The sequence below is a fragment of the Bombus affinis genome, chromosome 7, assembly GCF_024516045.1.
Source record: "Bombus affinis isolate iyBomAffi1 chromosome 7, iyBomAffi1.2, whole genome shotgun sequence".
Taxonomy (NCBI): Eukaryota; Metazoa; Arthropoda; class Insecta; order Hymenoptera; family Apidae; genus Bombus; species Bombus affinis.
In genome coordinates this window covers 2,878,796-2,902,851 of record NC_066350.1, presented here as the reverse complement: position 1 = coordinate 2,902,851, position 24,056 = coordinate 2,878,796, and the positions used below count along the sequence as shown (strand labels likewise).

General features: G+C 38.7%; 1 protein-coding gene across 5 annotated transcripts in view; it reads left to right on the top strand.

Annotated features, from left to right (window-relative positions):
- LOC126918485 (RNA-binding protein Musashi homolog Rbp6) overlaps positions 1–24,056 on the top strand; it is a 771,768-nt gene that overhangs the window by 542,083 nt on the left and 205,629 nt on the right. For all 5 annotated transcript variants that reach the window (XM_050726419.1, XM_050726417.1, XM_050726418.1 and 2 more), the window contains one exon: positions 14,136–14,228. In XM_050726419.1, the coding sequence (XP_050582376.1) occupies positions 14,136–14,228 (93 nt within the window). The remainder of the gene's footprint in view (positions 1–14,135; positions 14,229–24,056) is intronic.

Genomic DNA, 24,056 nt, shown 5'->3' with positions numbered 1-24,056 from the left:
TTTTTCATAAAGATCCACGATGCGCATTGTCTCGACATACGTAATGGTAAATTCGAGGAAATAGAAATTTATTTGACATTTGTGGCTTTTATAATCTTATTTTTATCATTATATTCCTGGAATGTTGTTTGATTACATTGTTGTTCTTATTTCATTTGGAGGTTACTGTTGATTATTCGAATTTGATTGTGTAAAATTATTATTTCTACTTTTAATACATTGCGCAAGATATTGACACGTACGTGGCCATACATTTACTTTCCCAGAAAAACAGGAATTTATTATTTCTATCTAGTCCTAATAAATTCGTTCACGAAGGAATTCAAATTCCTAAAAAATTAATATATTTTTACTATACGCGACAAGTAGACAGTAGAATAATTTTATCAATTTAATTCGAACAAATTTTCAAGTACGCAATTTTCAAGTAGTTCCGTTTTGAAGGCATCTCGTAAATTCATTTGAAACATCCATTATACACGTTTAAACAGAGATATCCACATTTTAATACAAGAAGTTACTAGAATTTATGCGACGATTCCCCTGGAACGATATTACATCTTATCGCTGATTATCCTCCGGAAGCGCACTCGAATTGCTCGAATTAATCAGAAAGAGAGAGAGAGAGAGAGAGAGAGAGAGAGAATGAGGAAGGGAGGGAGGGAGGGAGAGAGCTGGATTAGAATACTCATGACGAAAACGTTCAGGCAGGGCTGAATCGGAAATCAGTTACACGATTCAGTACGTACCGTAGATATCCAACCTAAAATCGATAATTACTCGAAATTCTGTGCGATACAATAGCCATGATTATTTTTGGTCAATTCGGCTGACTCCCCTAATCAGCGGCAATCAAAAGCGGCTAATTGCAATGGCGTTACGTCGAAATCAATGGCATCTCAGTCGCTGGTTTACGTTTTAATTGAAACGGTGCAAACGGTCTTAATGGTGTTTCTGTTGTACACGATTGAATGGGACATTACAATGGTATCCTTACCGTCAATTCACCCCGGCTATCTACCCTTCCCTCCGTGTTCCGTGACGTGGCAAACGGTTGTTGAATGTGCTACCTCCTGCCTGTCGTGATCGAGTTTACGTCGTTATTGAATTTCTACGTGCTCTACCAGCGTAGATACGTGATTAGAGCTCTCCCATTCTCCTCTTTTTCTCTTCATTCAGTAACATCCTCTATGGAAGTATCCATCTCGAAGCAAAAGAAAATACTTCAAACTTGCTTATTAAATCACAATTGTCGGATTTCATTACAGTGTTAATGAAATTTCGAAATGTTTCGTATTACACGCAAGGTGTATTTATAAAATATTTGTTCAAGTATTTTCATAAAATTATAGTGATTATTTTTCATAAAATTGTATTGATTATTATCGATCGTGCTAATCTTAATTTAGCGTATCCTTCAGTTATAATATTTTTCTAAATATTCTGTGATATTTAACATTTACATACAAACATATCCCAATTCCGACAACATATTAAATCATTATTTTTGTAAGTCGATATACATATCATTCTCGTCAATCTACGAACTCGTCGTAATTGGGCGTATATACACGTGAATTACGTAAATATACGTATGCACGCGTGTTTTTGTTCAATGACACGCAATCTGAAGCAGATCCCGTAGTTTGTTCCAATTTTAGTTGAACACGGTAGTACAGAAGCTTATACGAGAGTCTCCCTAGGATGACTTGGGGAGCGTGCGTTGTACTTGGAGATATTTTGTGAAATAGCTCGACTCCACCGTAGAGGGGATAAGAGTTTAGGGTAGAGTTTTACGAGCGACGCCGAAATCTCAGGCATGCAACTCGATAAAAACCGCTCGGCAGCCCCTCGAGTATCCTCTTTTATTACCTAATACTCGTGAGACTCGGTCACCGGGATATCTTGATTCTATTTTCTTCTCTTCCCGAATTTCGCGGTACCTGCCAAGGCTCGAGCTTCGATTCAATCATCGTTCGCGCGAAAATCGATCAAACGAACATCCGCGCGTAAGTTCGTAATAACGAGCCGCAAAGTGTTCGATGACAATTTTCCACTCTCTGATCGATTTCGTCGCTTGGTTTCGTAATTCACCTATCGATCTCGTTCCCGAGGACTTGACTGCGTTCGAACGACTCATTCTAGAACTCCGTGAGTGTTCCATTTAATTCCGTTACGTCACTGCGGAAACGTACGCACTTTATCCTTAAATGTGCATATAGTTTCTTCGTGAAATGTAATGTTTGTTACGTTTCTTTCTAGAATCTCGTTTGTTAGGATTCGAATACGGAATTAGGGGTTACATAGTCGCGTATTTTTCCTGAAATTTTCATGAAAATAGTGATGGAAGGACGATGGAAGGAAAAAATCAATACCGACGATTTACTTTTTAACAGAGTCGACGAACTATCGACGGTCTCGCTAGGAGGAAAAAATATAAATGTACAATCAAGGCACGACTTCCGCGTAGCGTGCCGTCGGGTTTAAAAGAGCGCCGAGCATTTCGGGCGTCTGAATAAAAGGCGAGTCCTGATAATGTGCATCAAAGGCACACACAGTAAAAATAGAGAAGCGTGCTTAAGCCACGCGTGCACTTGTCGGGCGTCGATGCTTTCATCTTCGCGCTCAAAGAGTGACTCGTAAACGTTTGATGCCACAGGATCAATAAATGTATCATGCCCCGGCCGAAAGCCGACACATCAGCATCGAATTTCCGCCAAAAGAACGGAATTCCTACGTGCAGAGATTTTTTTGTATTTCTCTTTATCTCTTCTTTTTCCTCTCCTTTCTTCTCTCTTTGACTCAAACATTTTAAGGAACAGACAGTGAGGAACACTCTGTCGCTATGAAATATTCGCTATTAGATGATTTTATGATATTTACTTGTGCTGGAATTCTGTGGTTATAATAACTGTAGCATAGTAATCATTTTCGACTTATGGATTTCGTCAAGGATAGATTTTTGAATGGCAATAAGAAAAAAATGTCAAGTACAGATAATTAAAAGATAAGTGCGGTGCTGTAAATAATTATAGACTCAAACACATTTTCTGCATTATTTTTCCAATATTTCCAAGAAATCACTGATCTTAGCTGAATACGTTAAGAGAAATTATTTTCATAAAAGGTAAATTGAACGCTATAGAATGAATATTAGGAGATGTTACATAATGTATTATTACATTTCATCACTGAAATAGAAGACAAAAGGGCAATTTTTCAATAAGATAATGCTCCGTTTCATACAGCTATTATTACAAAAAAGTGGTTTCATGATTTCGGAATAGAACTATTATAATGGCCAGCTTTGAATTTTAATCTGAACCCGATCGAGAATCTATGGGGAATTCTAGCAAAAGAAGTTTCCAGTCAGAAGTCACCTACAGAAGATATCGTGAAATTTATAAAAAGAATAAAATCTGTGTGGATGGATATGCAAAACGAAACTTTAAACAAGTTAGTGGATAATATACTTATCAGATTAATAAAGTAATAAGAAATAAAGGATAATAAACAGATAGATAACAAAATTGACATTGAATTTATATTTCTTCACAGCCAAAAACACAATTTTAAGAGAAAATTTAATTTTTTCCAGACTTCAAAAGAAGAAACTTTATGTTTGTTGTATCATCTAGTTTTGTTCTACATTATAATACGAAATTATATAATTTGTCAATTATTGTTTTAATATTATGAAAAATTTAAAAATAGGGTAAAGTTTATAATTATTCACGGCACTGTATAACATTTAATATTGTTACGATCTTTAAAACAAGCAGAAAAACTTTAATCACTTTAACAATATACAGATCAATCAAATCATCTTTTTTTTTAATATTATAGACAAAACTTTGATTACTTTTAATACCAAAGATTTAACGTTTTAACTTCAAGTCACTTGCTTTAACTTCCTTCTTCAGTTAAGTGTAATTGAAAGTATAAAAGAGGACTGATAGAAAGATGAGCTATAAAGAAGGCTTAAGGATTCTCTTCGATTTAATTGAGTCTGTTTTAAAGAAGGTTACCTAAATAACGCAATTTCCCAAGATAATCGTAACACGGATGCGTAAAGATAATTCGGAAATAATCGGAGAGGAGTTTAAACGGTGGTAGTTTGCCGTGCCGGAGAGTTTGGTAAATTCTCTGGTAATCCCCTAAAGTCGCAAGTCCAACAGTTTAAGTTAGTGGAGTAGCTAAGAGCAAGGAGGTAAATCGCAACCGCGCGGTGAATGTAATGGGTTGGATTTAGGGCGATAGAGAAAGGTGTATCGAACTTTTGATTATTAAATCGAAACCGCTGGCTGCACGCCGGTTCATGAAACCTCGAAAATGGGAATTCGGGCATGGAGAATAATTTTGACCCTGGCGAGCTTCCCTTTGACGCATCGAGATTATAATTAGTCGCTCATTCGTGCGTGCGAATCGGTTAAAATGTTTAATTAGCAAATAATCATGGTTACACTCAGCGAATACCATCGTTAATTAAAACCTATTTAAAGAGCAATTTTGATTTACGGTTATAACACATCGCCTGAACTAATTCTGAATCGTTGGTCGAACGTTCTTTTGTGACTTTAAATAGTAGAAGAAGAAGAAAAAAATATACACGACGGCTTGACGATGACGGAAATTCTGTCGTGAGAATGGCGACGGCTTCGATCTAGTTAGCCTTGAACCACTATACCATTCAAAATACTTATTCTTCAAGCTCGCAGAGCTCCTTTTCTTTCGAACTATTCACGTTCTACCGCGCGAGCAGATGTACGATGATTACAATTCAAAGGGAGCACAATGCACGACGGGCGAGTCCTCCATTCAGTCCGAGTAAACCTTCATTGTTTTGGCTCGAAGGATGCGCCGGCTAACGAGGAAAGAGATCTCTGACCATTTAATATAAAGCAACGACATCTATTACATCAGCATCATTTATAGGGAGAAAGTATTTCGCTGCATCCAAGGATTCGTTTCCGCGTGATCGAAGGATCTATCACAGCCGGCTGGCCCTGTTGCAATCAGTCTTTGTCGACGTTAACAATAGGAAAAAGATCCTGCTGACAAAACGTTGAAACTCTTTCGAAAAGCGAAAGAGAAATAATTCTTTCTCCGGAAGAAAAATCTACCATCGGTACGATTTCAGGAATAAAGAGACCCAGGAGAAGGCTTTTAGTAATTGAAGATGTTTTTAAGGCATAAGAATCAGGCTTGAAAAATTGCAGAGATAATTGGTTTTATTACTCCAGTTACTCCCTTCGAGAAAAATATGGACATGGATTCGAAAAAGGTTTCATCTCTTTTATTTTGGTTTATATTTTGGCTTCAAATGCAAGTTTTTATCCGGGAATTTACATTGTTCATATTCCAAAATACTCCAAGAAAGTTCTCAAATTTCCATCGACTCCTCATAATCAGAGAAAACCATCAAATTTTCGACTCGAATCGGAACAATCGACTAGAATTTAAATTATCGAACTTGCTTTACGTTGTGTCATGTATTGACTTGATTGGACACTAAAATGTTGTGTAAGAAAAAAAAAATTTTTCTGGGTATAGTGGTTGATATGGTGTGTGCGTATAATCTACGGTAAGGACCACGTAGCAACGGTAAATTTGTAGAATCGCGGTATTACGCGGCCATGTAAAAACCGGGATGGGTAAGGTAGGGTCAGGGCTGGACAGTGCGATAGCAATGACCCGAACCACAGACGAATGTTGAGCGCCTTACCGTCCGCTCGCTGATAACCTGCCTTCCACGCTTTAACCTCTTTTCGGTATTTATGACCGGTGACTTAAATTCTGAAACGTCAGACACCCGAGAAATTAGCACTAGTGCCAGTGCCGCGAGCTCGCAGGCTGCAGCTGCATCCGGTAAGATAGACACCAACACGAGGAAAATTTGATATTTGCCGTTTTAATCCCGTGTGCAACTCTGCTGCCACGTTGTCTACCTCTTTTTCGAGCAACACGGATTTTTCGCGAGCATCTCGTACCGTTTTGTTCGAGCTGTACCTGAGAACACAAGGTAATAGTCAGCAAGTACTAGTGAAATATGGGGGGGTGTCAGGGGATAATGTTGTGGCGACGTATGTTCGAATGTGTTGAGTAACGTATAGTTAAAATAAAACAATAGTAAAATAGTGTCATGAATTGCTGAGAGTTATACGTAGGTGATGATGTTTTATAAAAAAAATGTTTTTTCACGTAGTTCGTGATCTGTTGAAGACAATTTATTTCGAAGACAAATTTTAGGACACTCTTTTTTTTAGAACATAAATCTACATAATTTTTTAGTAATACTAATAAATTTTCCAGTAAAATTTGTAAATACAGTGCATATAATAAAATGATTACAACGTCTCATTTGAATTATTTGAATGGTCAACAAGAGTTTTATGCACTTAAATTGAGTACTAGAATCTCATACATTAGATATATTATATCTATCAGTTTCAAAATTATTTAACACTGTCAGTTCCAAAATTATTCACAAGGGAACAATACATTCGAACCTCGAACATTATCGTCCCAGCATTACCTATATCGAAAGATTATCTTTCCGACACACAAATTAAGGGAAGCTTCGTCCGTAGTAATTACTACAGTTTCTTTGCCGCGAACTTCATTATTCCCTTTGAGTTAAAGTTTCAATTAACATCGCTAACTGTTTCTTCCCCCCAATGGATAGTATACCAAAGAAACGCTTGCTCAGGTAATTTTCACGGATAGAACGAGTCAAAATCGCATGGCACGGGATAATTCTGTTTTGCCCCAAGAGTAGTGGTCGAAAGGGGGACTTAAACGGAGGTAAAGTTAGGGATACGTTGAGATCGAAAAAAATGACAAGCGTGAAAGCAAGAAAAAGAAAGAAAAGGAATCCATGTACTAAGACGAAGGTCGTAACTCTGTGGACGATAACCGGCTCGCCCTATCCATTTCCCGCCCTTTTGCCCTACTTTTCCATGGTAACTTCCCCTTTTCAAGTAAATCTTTTCTTCTTTCTCCAACCCTTTACGCCTTCTCGAACGATTCACTGCCGCTTTTTAAACCATCGGGGAGTATTAGTCTTAGACAACCATTCGTATCTTGCTTTCTTCGAAGTAGATCTGGAAAATGGCGTATTTTTATCGTTTGGCCTTCGTTAACGTGGTTACGTTTGCCTAGCTTTAATTTGAGATTGCGAGGATAGTGAGTGAGATTGTCTGAATCAAGACTCTATAATGTTAGGACTGAATTCTATCCACTTATAATTAATTATCTTGCATAATATTTAGTTTCGTTGGTCGATTAAATATGTATAACACTTTGTAATTTAAAACAGTTTTCTCGCAAGTTTGCATTACTTTGTGTAACTTCCAAGATTAGGATCAATATTACATTTCAAAGTAGAATGGAGTATTAAACTACCATTCTGACATTAAGCAATTCCGTTAATTAAGATAATTGCCAGAAAGAGGAATTACCTACTTATCCCTATGTTGATTTTAATTCTTTTTTCCTTTGTATTAAATAATATGAAATGAATATAGATAGGCGAAAAAAATATATCTTCAAAGTGCAAAAGAATGTAAAAAGGAAGAAGAGAGATAGAAAAAGATTACCGTGCTCGAGAAGCATATAAATGTGGGAATAAAATCGCTGGATGTCATTTTATGCAATTTTCGTTTAAGCTATCGTACTGTTTAAACGACTCTTTTCTCTGTTTCTCTTTCAGCCGTTACTTTCCGCCACTGTTGCGGGGACAGAGGGACAAAAATTGCGAAACATTTTCTGAACGATACGGTACCAAAAGTTCTCGCGATATACCGGACATATATGCATGTATACCCTCCCTCTGCTCTCGCAGTCTCATCAGCGCGGCATATAGCGGCCGATTAAACTTCCACAATAATTGCAAACGAGCAAAGCGTTCTCCTTGCCATTCCACGCGACAATATCCGCGCTCGCTAGGCAGATTTAATGGTTTGGGCCCGTTAAAACTGGCACGCCCACTCGCCGACATTTATTCCAATATTTATTTTACCCATTTCCCTCGTTCCAGCACCTTGCTCTTGTCCTCCCTCCTGTTTTGCTCTCTTCCTCCGTCCATTTTCTGCATTGGGGAATGATTATGAGATTAATAGGAATATATATTCTTGCGTGTGTACTGTTCATCTTTGAACGTTTATCTTTTCACGTGCAACGTTTATCTTTGGGATTGGTAAGTGGATTTTAAATGAAATCGGTAATTCTAAGCTCGTTTAGGAACACTATTTTATTCGTTCTTCACTTTCTTTTCTATTATATATTTCATTTCGCGCTTGCGTGAAAAGCTATTTTCGTTTTCTGAGCTTGTGTGAAGCATAACAGACACGATAAAGCAAGTGTATGTATTATCGACAATATTTTCGGGATGTTGAAATCTTCAGTATCATCCACGATTTCACCGTAGTTATAGGAAATTCGAAACCATTTGATGGATAGTCTTTCTCATGGGGTTGAAGTTTCTCCCTCTATCTTTACGAAGTTTCAAGGACTGGCGATAAAAAATAACCACACACTAGTCGAGTATAGCCAGTAAGATGATAGATTAATCGGCTGCCAGAAGGAAATTACCCCTCGCTTGAACTTATCGAATACACTAGTTGATATTAGGAGCTATGACGTACATACTGACATACAGTACATACTCGCTTGGATATACATATTTCATTCTTACCAATACGTTTTGTGTTTCTTTTATCATTCGGAATTTTTACGTTGCCTTCGCTAGACCTTCCAATTTATATTCTATACCTTGCGAATCGTTTTGCTCGATATAAATAATTTATTCTTTTAAATTCTCTCGTATATATTGCGTAATAAACGGACAGCGAGGGAGCTGGTCGTAAAATATTTATCAAGAAGTCTCCGGGAACCGTGGTATATTCTTTCACAAAGAAACGAGAGCAGCGGATTTTTTTAAAGCTCGAAGGAGGTTTATCCAGCTTCTTTCGCGCGACAATTTCATTTTTGTAACCGTGAAGAGTGGGCGAGTAAACTGGAAAACCAAGATAGAAGGGCGCGCGTGTGTGTATACGTGACGTAGGTCTTTCAGGTTTAGGTTCTTGCGGCTGCAAAGAAATCGAGAATGGAGGGTGAGAATAGGATCCAGCCTCCGAGCGATGAAACTATAAAGTCACCGCTAGTAAGTTGTAAAATTATAAGTCTTCCGGTATTTACATAATGCTACGGGATAATAAGTGTTTCCATTACCATTTCTCCTCTATCCTCTCTTATTTCCGCTAACGATCCGCTCGGTGTTTTCCATTCACCTCCTCAGCTCCTATGGCTTATATTTTTCCACCCCAAGTTGTTCTTCGTTGGACACGCAACTGCCTGTATGCTCGAGTCTTCAATTCACAAAACTTATCGCGTTCCTTCCATCTTCCGAATATAATGAAATTTGCTGCGTTCTCTCAAATTCAAGACGAAACGAGTTGGTTAAATTTGGCGAAACTTCGATGTAGCAATTACAAGCATGGCCTTTGGCAATTCATCTTTCGCAACATCGTAGACAATCCAACTTCTTCTCTTATTCCTATCCGTGTAATAAGACGAAAGAATATTCTTCGGTAAAAGAGGGGGTAAGTGGTACGTTTGGGAGCATCGTCGGAGACACTGGTCTCCAGCTGAAGTGTCTTGTTTGCACGATAATGCGCTCATTAGGGAATGGGACCGAGCGTAGCGGAGCGTAATAAAATTTCAACAGCTCGGCCAGCTCTTAGGCCGATACCCGTTCAGCAGCGGTAGAAACGGGATATCAGGAAACTTCAATTCCCTCTTTCGGCGTTTCCGGCCAAGCTGCAGCAAGTGAGCTGCCGCTGATGCAACTTCATTCGAATAAGTGGTTCCCCTTTGCCTTCGTGTATCTTCTGTTCCTTTTTTCGTTCTCTCTATTTATCTATGTCTTTCTCTCAGCCCGTTTGCTTCGTCCTCCTTTTTCAACAGTCGTTTAGCTCTTCTCTGCCTGAGGTTTGGCCTTCTACCGATCTCTTCGGGTCTCCCTACCTTAGTTACTCTCTCTCTCTCTCTCACTCTCTTTATACTTATTCCTCCCCTTTCTCGTCCCTCGTCTGCCAGTAGTTCTTTCACGAGGTACGTTTCCGCCGACGGAATCGAGGCGAGTCATTTATTTAATTTTCGAGATCCAGCCAGTTTTATTTTCATCCATGGGACTTCATACACTTCGCTGATTAGCCAGGCTTCCGAGCAGCCGAGGATCGCGAGCTATCCTCCGCCTCCCATGAGATGAGAGGGACACAGGGATGATCGCGAACCAGAGGGTGAGATTAGAAAGAGAGAGAGAGAGAAAGAGAGAGAGAGAAAAAGAGAGAGAGGAAGAGAGAGAGTGGGTTGAGTTTCAGGCACCACGAGGTGGAAGGACTTGCGCCAAGGGGTTTGCGTTACTCACCGGATATAGAGAGGTCTAAGCCCAGCCATCACTGAAATTACCAGAGTTTACCTCTTCTGCCGTTTCCGCTGTATTCAGCTTTCCCATTCTCCCGTCCTACCCGTCGTACCTCTTCCACCTACACCATCGTTGTCTCCTTCTTCCTCTATTCTCCAAACGAAGCCTGACTACTTGCGAGCGCCGTTTTTCCGTTGCGAAATTTTCTCCGCGTAGCTTTATTATATTGCGATCGTGTTATTAAGATGCTCCGTCTAAATGCCATTCTCTCTTGTTCTCTTTTTTCCGCCTCGATCTCCTCGCATTGCCGTTGAAACAACCACTGGTAATTAGTTTCGCCACGATACGATGTTTCTGTTGCCGTGATTTCAACGAAACGCGTTCTCGTTGTCATTTACGAGGCGATCCTTGCAGTTCGCTATATCGTTGCTTATTTTTCACTTGTTTTCTCGTTAAATGATCGTAATTTGTCTCGAATCGAAGCGTCGAAAACAATCGAAGAAAGGCTTCCGTGATGTTTTCGTGCCACTGGAATCCGTCAATCAACTTTTCGAGAAAAAGGAAGAAAACGTATCTTATACAGTTTCCAAAATCTCTTTCATCGAGTGCGGCTCGTATCCTTATTTACCGAACTTTTCAATGTGGGAGCAGTGTGCGAGCTTCCTTATACTTGCATTAGTTTTATTTTTGTCGCATCGCAATGATAGAAATGAATTGAAGAAAGTACAGATCTCGTTCGGACCTGTAAATTGTAATCCAGTTTTTCTCCTTTTAGCTATTTAACCTTGACAACTTTTAGAAAATTGTATAAACCATTAGCCGTATGTTCCTTCAGAGGAAAATCAAATCCTTTTAAACGAGTTTAATGTAATTTATATTATTCGAAAGTAGTCTGTATAAGATCCGAGTTCAGTGTTGTAAGAAGCACAAAATTACAAAGGAGGTTTAAACAATTCACGTGCTTCTGAGTTAATAAACTTGAAAATACGTCGTCTTTATGGCTTACAACGATAATATTTGTTTCCTAATATTAATATCGTATATAAACAATAGTAAATATTGTGATAATTTATGATCAGGCTGAAGATATTGTACGCAATGCAAAAAAGGGTACTTTATTCTTATTATCTGCATAAATTTATTCGCATAAATTTCACGATTGTTTTATCCTAACGTTTATAAAATTATCACTCTAAAATACCTGCCGGCTTTGTTCGATTCATATTTCACGGATAATTATGTTGCAACATTACCTCTTTGTTAATGAATTTCAAACTATCGAAAGATGCATCAGTTTAATTTATACACATACAATAGATTTTCCCTGGAATTATTTCGTATGGGATAGTTAGATATAATTTAGTATGTTGATAATTTTATCGTTGTGTTAAAAATTGTAATAAACATTTTTGCTCCACTGTTCCTTTCAATTGAAATTCTGTAAAATATTCTGGCACAGTGTTGGCGATCGTGAATTGACATTACCGATTTGAACAAATACGAAAAATGTCGCTGATGAAAGGATCTTTTTCGTAGAAACGGTGTGGCGTGTCCGACGCGGGACATTCATATTTTATCAACCTCCTTATCAATTTCTTAACCACGACCGTGCCATTTTTCAGCTGTCTTCCCCATTCCCTCTGTATACCATCTCTTTCCAATTCTTCCGTCTTCAAAACACGCTTTAAAAAGAACATTATTCCCGGCGCATTTTTGTGCTTGTAAGTCTACAAAGTAAACACATTTCAAAGCGTATGGTAAAACGTTTTCAACATCCTCGGTACCTTAAATTTATTAACCATTAGCGTCGTGAAGAAAATGAACAAAAAAAATACTTACAGATTTGAGCAAGATAAATTGCTTAATATAAGACAAAATTTTTGTCTCTCCTGTTCAAATTCTTTTTCGAATAAAATTTTGTATATTATTTAAAATTAGATAGTCTTGAGAAACATTCAAACTGCTTTCTTACTTTTTAAAGAAAAATCGTTCCTTCGACAGTTGATGTGCAATTTTAGCTTTGTGAATACGGGCGTTCATAATTTTGCACGGTTGCTTTGGTGGAACCTCTTTTAGCGGAATTTATTTTGTCGGTCGGTTAACAAAATTTATTGAAAATATGATAACGAGTTTCAATGCGTTGTCGCAAAGGAAATAAATATCGTTCCTGTTTCCTGTACGTTCCATTTTTCATGCCAAATATGAACACGTACGATTTAACGGTACTGCGTACAACCATGTTGACGTAAATATATGTCTGTCGATCAATAGCTGTTTGTAAAAACCGTCTATACGTGTTCAGAAATTCGGATCGCCCGTCTAGGAAGCGTAGCAGTGCAAAATGTGAAAGACATTCTAATTCTATTGTTCCCTTTCTTTCAAATTCAAACACCAAAAAATATCCCTAGATAATATAAAAATTATAGACTTTTACTTGAACTTACAAATTAATAGTTACACGTTCCATACTTTACCTGTGCAACTGCCATTACTTGCTCAATTTATTTTTAAGCTTGTTAATGGGCCGTCTAAATTACGAGAGTAACAAGCTCTGACATAGTTATTCTATTGAAACAAGTTTACAGAAGTTTCTGAAACCTTTATAGCCGGAATTATATATTGGCATAGTTTTCAGAACACACGAACAATCACGTCTGTATGCAGGATGTTTCGTAACACGTGGAATCCATTTCGGTGATAAATGGGTGATACGAAAGTAATGAAAAAACTTTGTGCGAATATTTATATCTTATTGCAAATTGGTAGTGCTAAATTAAAACGATGTGTTCTATTGCACTTTACTCCCAAATTCTATATAGTAATTTTTATATATTTTTGTAAATTAACAAGTTTTAAGATGTTATAATTGAGAAATAGTCTGGCTTGTATCCTCGATATAATGCGATGCAGTGAATCGTAATATACGAAACAAAATCTAATTTCTTTCTATATATGCCTCATCGTTTTCTCATAATGAAGCATATAATTACCACTTGTTTCAAACGTTGTTTAAACTTCTCATACCGGTAAGCATTACATGGTGCTTGTTTTACATGATGATTCGTAGTACATGGTAAAAAGTTACGCAATGCAAAGTATAATACAACGCTTCAGTTGTACGGTTTCGACAAAGAATAACATGAAACTTAATTATTACATTTATATGAACTCTAAGTCCCGCATAATATTGTTTTGAATAACTTGAAACGAACTAACTGTATTCTAGAAACTCTTGTATACATGTATAAATATAAAGAAATATAATAATATAATAATATATAATAATTCTGATATTTTATTTCTTATTACTAAACTGTGGTATTCATATCTTTATAAACATAATTAGACATAAAGTTTAAAGAATAGTAGCCAAATAAAGGAAGAATTTAAATCTACTGAATATTATGATGTGTATTATATTTTAGATATTCTACATATTATTGAATGCCATGAGCATTCTGCAAATTCTTACACTTCGAAATGTTTCACGAATGAACAAACATCTATAGTCTACTCATTATATTCTTGCTACTTTTATGATTTCTTAAGGGAACATCGTTCGTGAATTAATTTAAGGAAAATACATGCTACATTTTCTTACTATCGCCACAGAGTAATTTCTCAAACATTATTTTCTGATCACTGTATATATTCTCTGACATTTTCAAGATATCATTAATAACATCGAATAATTTCTTTCTGCTTATAGATGGTGACAAGAACAAAGAAGATATTCGTCGGTGGACTATCGGCACCGACGACGCTGGAGGACGTGAAAAACTACTTCGAACAGTTCGGCCCGGTGAGTACACGCACCGAATGATGTTGATTAATGACAGTACGCGTAAATCACGACGTACGCAGACCACGAAACTCATGGTGACAAACATTCGACACCAAAATCGTATATCACTGACAGTTTGTCGCGTGTCAGAACTCGCTCGCAGGCGAAATCATTGAGCGTGTTGCTTCGCTCGGTTTTCTCGTCACGGTCCAGGCGGGCAGCCTGGGTGATAATCATTGCCGCGAGACCATAGGAATCATCATTTTTGGCGAGCGTGCCAACGCGACCGACACATTGCTTGATTCAGCATTTTGCTTATTTTACGTGTGTTGCCCTAATCCGACTCGAACGCGATATTTGACAGGACCAATGACTGTAAAAAGCTCACACCTCCCGTAAATCCCGTGATTCAGGACGTTTATCGTTTCAGTGATTCTGATACGTTCGCGTTTGCTTTATGCGTCTATCATTTGACTCGCATGTTTAGTGAGCAAATATTATTGTACCGAATTCTTAGAAATTCTAAGACTTCTTATTTTTTAAGGATTAGTAATTCTTCAATTAAAATAAAATAAAATGTAGATTTTGGGGTTTAGTATTTAGTATTTAAAACGTTTGTTTTTGTTTGTATTCAATATTCATATTAGGATTAACTATGTTTTGAATAGTCAAATTCGCGACATTTTTGTTTGAGAACGTAATAAAGTTCTGAAATCTTTATCTAACTTTAGCATAAGAAAATCCCAAATTCTGTCGAGTACTATTGTCTAGCAGATAGTTTCGCATTAGAAAAAGACGAATTCAAGCATAGTCACTGTAATTACAAATTCTAAAATTTTGTTTCTCTTTTATTATCCGCGATGATTCTCCGAGAAGCGTTGATACGACTGAAACGGGCAATCTTAGTATTCGAAGTGGCACATCTCACGGTTGAATCGTTGGCAAATACGTTGGCTGTCGAGAGTCAATCAGAATTTTGGCAACTGAACGTGGCCCACGTATCACATTGGTCGTGTTAAATCCCTTCTCGTCGCGTTGTACATCCTGGAACGCTCTCGAGACGACCCCACTCGGCGCCGGTTAAGTGATTAGGAATCGGTAGAAGGACCACCTGAGACGAGAATTTCTGCTAATTAGCCTTTATCGACCTTTGGCGAGACTGCGCGGACCATTACGCGTTATTGTGCGAACTTCTCCGGCTTCTATCGCCTCGATAATAGCCGTCGCGATTCATCGGCCTCGGTGTATGAGACAGATAATGGTACTTGAGCTTGATTTATGAGTTGGTGGCAGTCGGCCGAAATCGTTCCACGTTCTGGCGATAACGTAAATAGAATTAACGGTTTGGTAATTGGTAATAACGACTACGATTTGCCTTTTTCTCTACCCTTCGTCTGTTCCGGGACATAAAATTGACATAGTGGACGAACGTACAGCTGGTTTCGAAAGCATTATACGGGGAAAATAGTTGTCTACCACTCGGGTTTATCGTCTCTTTATTTGCGATTGCTCTTGTAGTTTAAAGCTTAGAACTAGTATATCTCGCTTTTGACGACGAATGCTAGATGTTTCGATTGTTTCGTTTTATATGCCATGTGATTGTTTTCTAATTATTACAATTTCTTTTTCTTTTTGTTAAAATAGTTTAGGCAGGTTCGTTTAAGTATTTGTCCTAAAATATAATTATTATTATTATTATTGACTAGAAGATTTTATATATGTTCTCATAAGATCGTATATACGTTTATTTATTTACGAGGGAAGATTTCTTAATATACAGAGACGTTGCTAGCATTAAATCACACGGAAAATACGACACCATAGCGGTAACAAGATTAATAAAAGAAAGGAAGGCCGTGTATTACTGGAACAATGTAGACTGTCGTAAAAATTGAATAGGTTATCACAGCGCGAATAAAACAGGAAGGACACTAAAACGTAATACACCGCGATTGTCTTTCGTTAATAAAGCAAAGACTTTAAAAACTTTATTTCGCAAATAATTCTGCAAATTTACAACCTCTACATAATCGCGAATATAAGAATCGATAGCACCTATTCCGAGTCTCACACTCGTCGCAATTTAAATTTAAACCTCAGAAACGATTAAATAATGTGTATTTCCCATAGCTTGTAACACTGTCGATAGCTTCGAATAAAAAGAATTGTTCCCGTCAAACATCAGTCAACGCGGAACCCACTCGAAATCATAATTCCGTAAAAGTATACTTTTCTCTGATCGTATATCGTGATGCACGCGAAAATTCTGAAGCAAAAGTTCACTGGAAATGCGGCAAAGTTTTCGTTTTGCAGTCGACGTTTTTCGAAAGTGTCGTCTGGTTTGAGTGCGAGATGCGAGAGCGGTTAGAAAAGGGAGAAACACGGAAAAAAGGATAAAAAAATAGGGAAGATCGTGAAATTCGACGGTTGTCCACGGTTTGTGGCATGAGCCAGGAATGGATTTGAGATATCAGGGCGAGGCACTATCTCCGGCCTCTTGACTCATCCCAACCGCGACGATCTTTCTCTTTTTCAACCTTCTTTTCGCCGTTGAAAGTCTCGTCCGGTTCCGAATGCAGAGTTTCCTGTTCACAATGGTTCTAGCTCGCCTCCCTCGTGAGTCTGGCCCACATACGGAAATACGAGCGGACACACATCGTGTTCAGATACACGTAGAACTGTATGCGAATTGTCCTTCTCGTATGTACGATTATGGGATTGCAAATAGACAATATCGAAAACGTCGATACCAGTGAAATGGATAAATTGATCTTTAGAAAAATATTTAAATTCTGTATGAAATATGAAATGTGTCCACTTTGCAATTCACTGTAAAATTGTGGGACATTATTCTTTTGTGATTTTAGTACAGATCCTTTTCTTTCCGTTTCCCTCTGTAAATCTTCATTCTTTTAGTCCTGTGTACTTTATTGAAACCATTCGCACAAGTTTCTTTCCGAAACGTAACTCTTGGTTTCAAAAAACTTCATTAGGAATTCCTTGCATGCAAAAAATTAAAAAGGAAGTCAGGAAGATGATATACCGACTCTACGTTTTATATCTTTTCTCGTTTCATAGAATACTGATTTAAATAGATTAGCATTGATCGAACTGGTGGGTTCATTCTCTAGTTAGCCCATCGGCACTAACGCACGAGTGATGTGCACGTAGTCGCAAATTCACTACGTCGAGCACGTCTGTACAAACAACCTCGTTCATGCTTGACTCGCAAACACATGAACTGCAGACTGAATCCAACCGTATCCTTATATCGTTTGCTGGCCGTTTCAGGTCAGTCTGCTTCTCGGCAACCCTGGATATCCCGCGCTGATTAGCGGGATAAAGAAGGGTGAAACGGAGGTCTTCGTCGGTGAAATAGCCACGGCACGAGCCGCCTGATAAAGTTAATGGTATTGCTGGTAATTTCGTTATATTCAGTTTCTTCGCGAAATCTTAGATTGGAACTCGTAAAAGAATTGCGATTATTTCATCCTTTCTTAACGATGTTAGCTTTTCGTAAGATTTTCTTTTGCGTTTGATAGAAAGTAGAACAATTTCTGCCTTTTGTGAAGCGATGATTTAATACTTATATATTTATAACATTGTCAAATAATGAATACTGTATTTATTACTGTATTAGCGCTTGATATACATCTCTATTTGTTTAAAAAACCAACGAAATGAAGGAAATTACACATTAACAAATTCTCGTTTAACCTTTCCTTTTCAAAAATTGCTTATTTTAATAATATAATGAAGGTATGCTACAGTAGGGAAAATTTGACCATTATCACAATAGGTATCAATTTATAAACATAATTAGATATTTCTATAATATAAGTCGAGAAAGGAATTGTAAACATATTCGACATCGTACACATACATCCAATTGTTACTGTTATGAAATTTTATTTCTTAGTAAATTGCGAACCAAGTTCCATCAAACATTCTATCATATTTATACGTCGTCGCAGTACCTTTCGTCTTTTAACCTCTTTCGTCTTTTATCCATTGGATAAAGTGGTCAAAACGGAGAAAGGAAGGATGACGAATGAGAGAAGAAGAACGAGCGGAGGAAATAAATCCTTATCCGCGAAATGGCGGAGCTATGAGTTGTTCGAGCGAGCTGATGATATTTCCAGTAACTGCATTATATTTATTTGTATCGTGGAGTTCCTTCACGCGAAAGGAACAATGTATCGAACCCAGGACTGATAGCAAACACCGATACGATCGAGGACGTAAACCTTATCAAGGATTTGCCCCATAAATCCATCCTGTCGATCGGCGAAAGGAACAAGCACGTTTTTCACGGATTAGTGCCGTCTTATATCGAGCGTAATGTATTTTTCGCGTTTAAATGGGAATTCATTCGACGCGGTTGCACAGTTTATTCTTTGAGAAACGAAACGGTAACAGCTCTTTGTATTTCACGCGATAGAAACTTCTTTCACGATAGATAGTCGAGATTATCTCTTGGAATACATTTCCAGAAGTCTTTTCAACCACGTCCCAAATAATCAATAACAATACTGATAATATTAATATAAGAATAATCGAATATTTGGAATTACGATGTACGAAGATATAATATCGAACCAACGAAATCAACGATTCGTGTAAGAAGGGAAAAAGAAGAAGAAATACGGAGAAAGAAAGGCTATTTTGTCCAAGGCTAGTTTCATGAATTTTTATGTGTCGTGTAATCACCAGTACCGTACTGGATACCCAAAACCGTACGTAATTAGCCCGCGAGTAATTCACGGCATCGACACGAATCCCACTTGCCGTAAATCGTAACCTTTCCCATGGATCGTGGTGCCGGTGACTTCGACTCCGCTGCACGCCGAAAGCCGCGCGATTTAAAACTTAGATGAGGGTATTCGACGACGTTACTTGAAAAATGAATGGGGATCCCAAAGAGGCACGGCTTAATTGCGCTCGCTTTCAACTTCCGACATCTTTCGTTCGACAGCCAGGAATGGGTAAAAGAGACGGACAAAGAGGTCCAAAAGACGAAGAGAGAGTCGAAGAGACGGTGCAGGTGGTGCACCAGAGTCGAGACCTCTTTGACGCAGTGCTTAACGGTCGACTTGAAATTAAGAAATTAAGAATTAACGCGTCGTGGGATTGGTTGGCCAGTCCCTTCTTTTCTTTTTGCTTTCTTTCTTTCGTTCCACCCACCTTTTCCTCTATTTTTTTCTTTTCTTCGTACCTTCCATCTCTCTCGGAACTATCGTCTCGACGAGCTCGTTTAATTCCAGGCCGCAAAGCGAACTTTGCTTCCGAGCGATCGCTTATCGATGAAGGGCTCTGCCAGGTCTTGCAAGCCTTCGAGAAGTTTACCCTTCGTTTCCCTAAGCTCGCTGAAAAGACAATTACGTCATCGAGATTGGTCGATTGGAAGCATGAAGATTACTTCGTTTTATCAGTACACCGGCTCCGCTCGAGAGAAACTTAGCTTCAACTTTCACCATCGTGGTGTATTGCGTTTACTCGTCATCATTCGCTTCGTTTAGTTGAACAGTGTCGAGTTTATAACGGTACACGTTACACGAAACGTCCCTCCAGAACCACTGTCTTTTAATGGAGCGAATGTTTGGAAAACAGGGGCACAAGTAGTAATGGACTTCGTTGATCAGACAGGAGATGGGAATGGTTCGCGATTCTATTTATCACACCTTGGATTGCTCTTTTATCCTCGTGTTTTTTACTTTACGCTTTTTTCTTCTACGTTTGTTACGTCGTTTGTCCAGTAAAAAGTAGGGTTCTTTCCAGGTGAATAATTCTTTTAAATAAACTTCCTCTTTTCCTCGACATTTGCCAAGCTTCCACTTAATTATTACCAAGGGCAACGCGCTTCTACTTAGAATTTATGGAGCAATTAACCACGTGGCAGTCTAATCTCAGTAAACAGTTATTTAGTATCTCATGAAACAAATGTAGCAGAAAGCTTTCCTCTTACTTTCCACACAATGTTTTTCTATAAAACGAAGCAGTGTTAAATCTAAAAAATATTCTGCAGGGTGCTTCACGTCCGTCAGAGAAACTCCTTAACTCTAATAATTCTAGCAACAGAAGCAATTCTTGCAACTCAATGTCACGCTGTATACACAGAAATCACGATAACGTGACAACATAAGGCATAACGTGACAAATCGTACATATGTATATCGTACCGGGCCATTTACATGAATCGCTCATAATCGTTGAACGCGATCCTCTCTCACCTGTAGAGTACCGTCCGGCCGTAGGTAGTTGGAGATAGAGCGGGATTTCTCGAATGTGACAGGCTACGCGCTTGCGTGGATGAATAAATAAATTTAATGGCGCTTGTCACGTAGCAAAACGGGATAAATTCCGGGCGTCTGACAGCCATTTAAAACAATGCCGTCGCGAATACACGCCATTTGTAACCCGGTGCTTTTGTTTCACGTTGCTATTCATTCCGGTGCCCCCACCTCCCCCACTCATACTCTCCGTCCTTCCGCCTCCGCCGCCCCCGCATTCTATATCCGCCGACGCCACCATCGTCCGACCAATGCTAACCGAACGAAACCGTGTTGCTAGATAGCTGGTGCCGTTGATAGCGACGCCGTGCACTTTCTGTCCGATTCACGATTCATTTTTTATCGCGATAAAAACGCAATTAAGGCGATTCGATAAGGCGCGAATTGCCAGAGGCGGTGGCGCATTGTGAGCTTCATCCTCCAACGACCTTTCACACCAAGTGACCGGGATATTCATCGGGTTTCGGCCACTGGAAACAATCGGGGGCTGTTATTCGTGGAAAAATTGCCACTTTCGTTGTATGGCGTACAGTATAACGAGGGGAATCTGTCGGTTGCCAATGGGTCGCAATAAATCCGCTATTATCGCGGCCGGCTCGCGCTTTAATTGCTCCCCGAGACGTCTAGCCCCGCATCGATTTTACCATTAACATTTTTGAATGTTACCTATCTCTCGCCCTCTCTCGTTTTTTCTCTTACAATTCCTTCCAACTATGGCGATCCGGTACACTCGAAACGTTACCGCATAAAAAGGGAAGCGATTCGTTGTCCGGTTCTTATTCCGTCGTTTTTACCAGTGTACCAATGAGAGAATTTAATGGCGAACTAGAAAGAAAGTAACTGAGGATTTAAACGGTGCTCGCGTAAAGTGATTACCCTTTTTTCACATCGGACTATGTGTTTGTATAAAGTTTCAGATCGTTCTTAGGATACTGCAAATAATTTCACTCTCCCGTCTCTTTCTCGAAATACTTACGCGAGAGAACGTAGACGGGCGAGGATAGATCGCGCGTTTAGGGGACGAGGCGAAAGCATTGCTTCTTCGAGGATGAAGGAAGCCGGCCGAGCGTAGGTGTTGGGGCGCGTGGAATGAAATTTATGAAGGTCTTTTATTCCAGCACTTTGGGGGTCGACTTAAGTTTGGGCAATTTATTAATTTCCTCGTGTTTCGGTACCGTCGCCACGACACGACCTACTCCACCCCTTGAAAAAGAGATCACCCCCACTCTCGCCGAGCGGTTTTCCTCTTAGTCGGTTAAACTCGTCTTTCTCTGACGATAAGATATTCGTGTCGGTCCATGGATTTCTTCGAGACCTCGAGGAGAACTTTGCGCGAATTATCTAAAGACATATTTTATGTGGAACGTCGGATCGTTGGATTATAAGTAATCGAGGGAATTTTCCTTCTTTGAGTAGAATGAAATGAGATTATTTATTCATAGCGAACAATATCCCGTATATGCCGATTAGTTTTCTGAAAATCCTCCTATACTGCTTAATAATTTTTTAATCCTGATTCTTGGACATAATAAGAAAAAATAATTGCAACGCCAAATATTTCTTTGAAAGTAATTTATTTTATTATTTGACTATCGGCTTTTCCGAAAAAGGGAAATTTTAATTTCGCAGTACGTTGGATAAGCGATTTAATATCGCGTTTAAACATTTTTTTATTCGACTATTCCCATGTCGACGAGAGAAAAATATTTCGCGTCAATTGCGGCATAAAATCGTCACATAATTGTCACGTTAACTGCAATTTCCAAGGGAAATTTCTATGAAAGAATAATTTAAAAATTAACACAAAGCCGGTAGTAACGTATTCGATAACGATTAAAATCCTATTGTAAAAGAGTCTTTTCATTAAAAATGCTTACGGTCCCAGCGCGTGGCAGGGTGCAAGAAAATTTCCAGCCGAAAAATTAAAAACATTATCCTAATTGCGCTCCAGAGTGTCGCAATTAAAATGTTGCCTGTTCAAAATGAAAATGTGTCATGCTCTAAAGCGTCGGCCGTTTTGTTCCGTTTTCCATTCATATTTCCTCTAATTAGTTCATACAATCGAACCACTGTTCTATTAATTCCTTCGATTCTATTAATTTAATCCGTTATTAATTCACCCGTTCCTCTTCTTCTGTGTACCGCGAGTTCGCTTCACCCTGAAACGCAATTAACTTTGGCGTTTACTCGTTTCTTAAAATGCCCGTTTCACGCTGGGACGCTCGTCACGACTAGTTTACTTCTGCCATCTACCAACGCTGTTTTCTGACACAATGCCCGTTACTAGAAACTCTTTAAACTTCTTGCAAAATACTTCGGAAATCAACAATTTTGTGCTCTCGATTTCTCAAATTCCAATCGCTATTGTATCGTAGCATCACTGAAAGTTTGCCAGAATATTGAAACATCGCGTCGGGTCAAGTACGATTCTCTTATCCTACACAGTGGCGTGGGCGTCGCTTCTGACGTCTCAGAGACTACCTCCCGCACTACAACGTCACCACGACGCTGGCTAACCAGCGTCGAAAGCTCGTACGAAGGTTTCATCTGTGCGCGAAGTTTCGCGTTTCTTGGACAAAAAGGGGCTTGAGGGGTGCGGGAAACGAAGGACAGACGAGGAAAGAGAGAAAGGACGAGAGACGGCGACTCGCAACTCGTATGCTCGGTTGTCGCAGCTTTTGTCTGGCGATGCAAGCATCATTAGCGTCGGACGTAATGAGCACACTAATCACCAACAGACTGCGTTGCGCCGTGGCTGAAGCACCCCAGCAGCTGAAGGAAAAAAAGCATCGCGTCTTGCCGGAGACGCGACAGCGCGGCGTGATGGCAAGAGAGAAAAGCCGAAGAGGGCAAGTGGCAGAAGTGCGCGCACGAAGGGAGAAGCACCGGGAGTATACGTGCGCGGAGAAATCCACAGCAGAAGAGTAGTTTCCCCGCGGGAAACGCGGATAAGGGTGGTCCAAGGATGGGTTGATTGTTGTTGTGCGAAAATCGGTTGATTGTCGTTGCTGTCAGGAAAACCAACGTTGCTAGCGATATCGTTGACGATGTCTGAGCTCCGAAATCGAGAGAGCTCGTTCTACTCTTGTAGAAATATTTTATGTTGCTTTATATGTGATACGTCTATTAAGAGTGTGTTTGACAGGATATCTTGCGATTTTTCTTTATTTTTTATTTTTTTATTATTTTTTTTTTTTTTTTTTTTTTGGAATAAATTTTCGTCGAGTTTTAATATAAAATTGTGTTAGATATAATCAACGATTGTATACAGAAAGAATATTGCATTCAAGATGTAAACAGAAAACATTTGTAGTCTACGTTCTCGAAATATTGTAGGAATTTTAAACTAAACTTTAACCCTACAATTTGAGCGCTGGGTGTAGAATTTTATTTTGTATTCTATATTTTATGCGATAAAAAGCATTCATTTTGATGTATTAATTACTAATTGGTTTCGACGTATAAAACATAAAATGCAAAATGAAATTAAATATTTTACAAGAAATAACAGTAACGGATAAAATATCTTCTGAAAATTAGCTCTATGAAGCCTGAA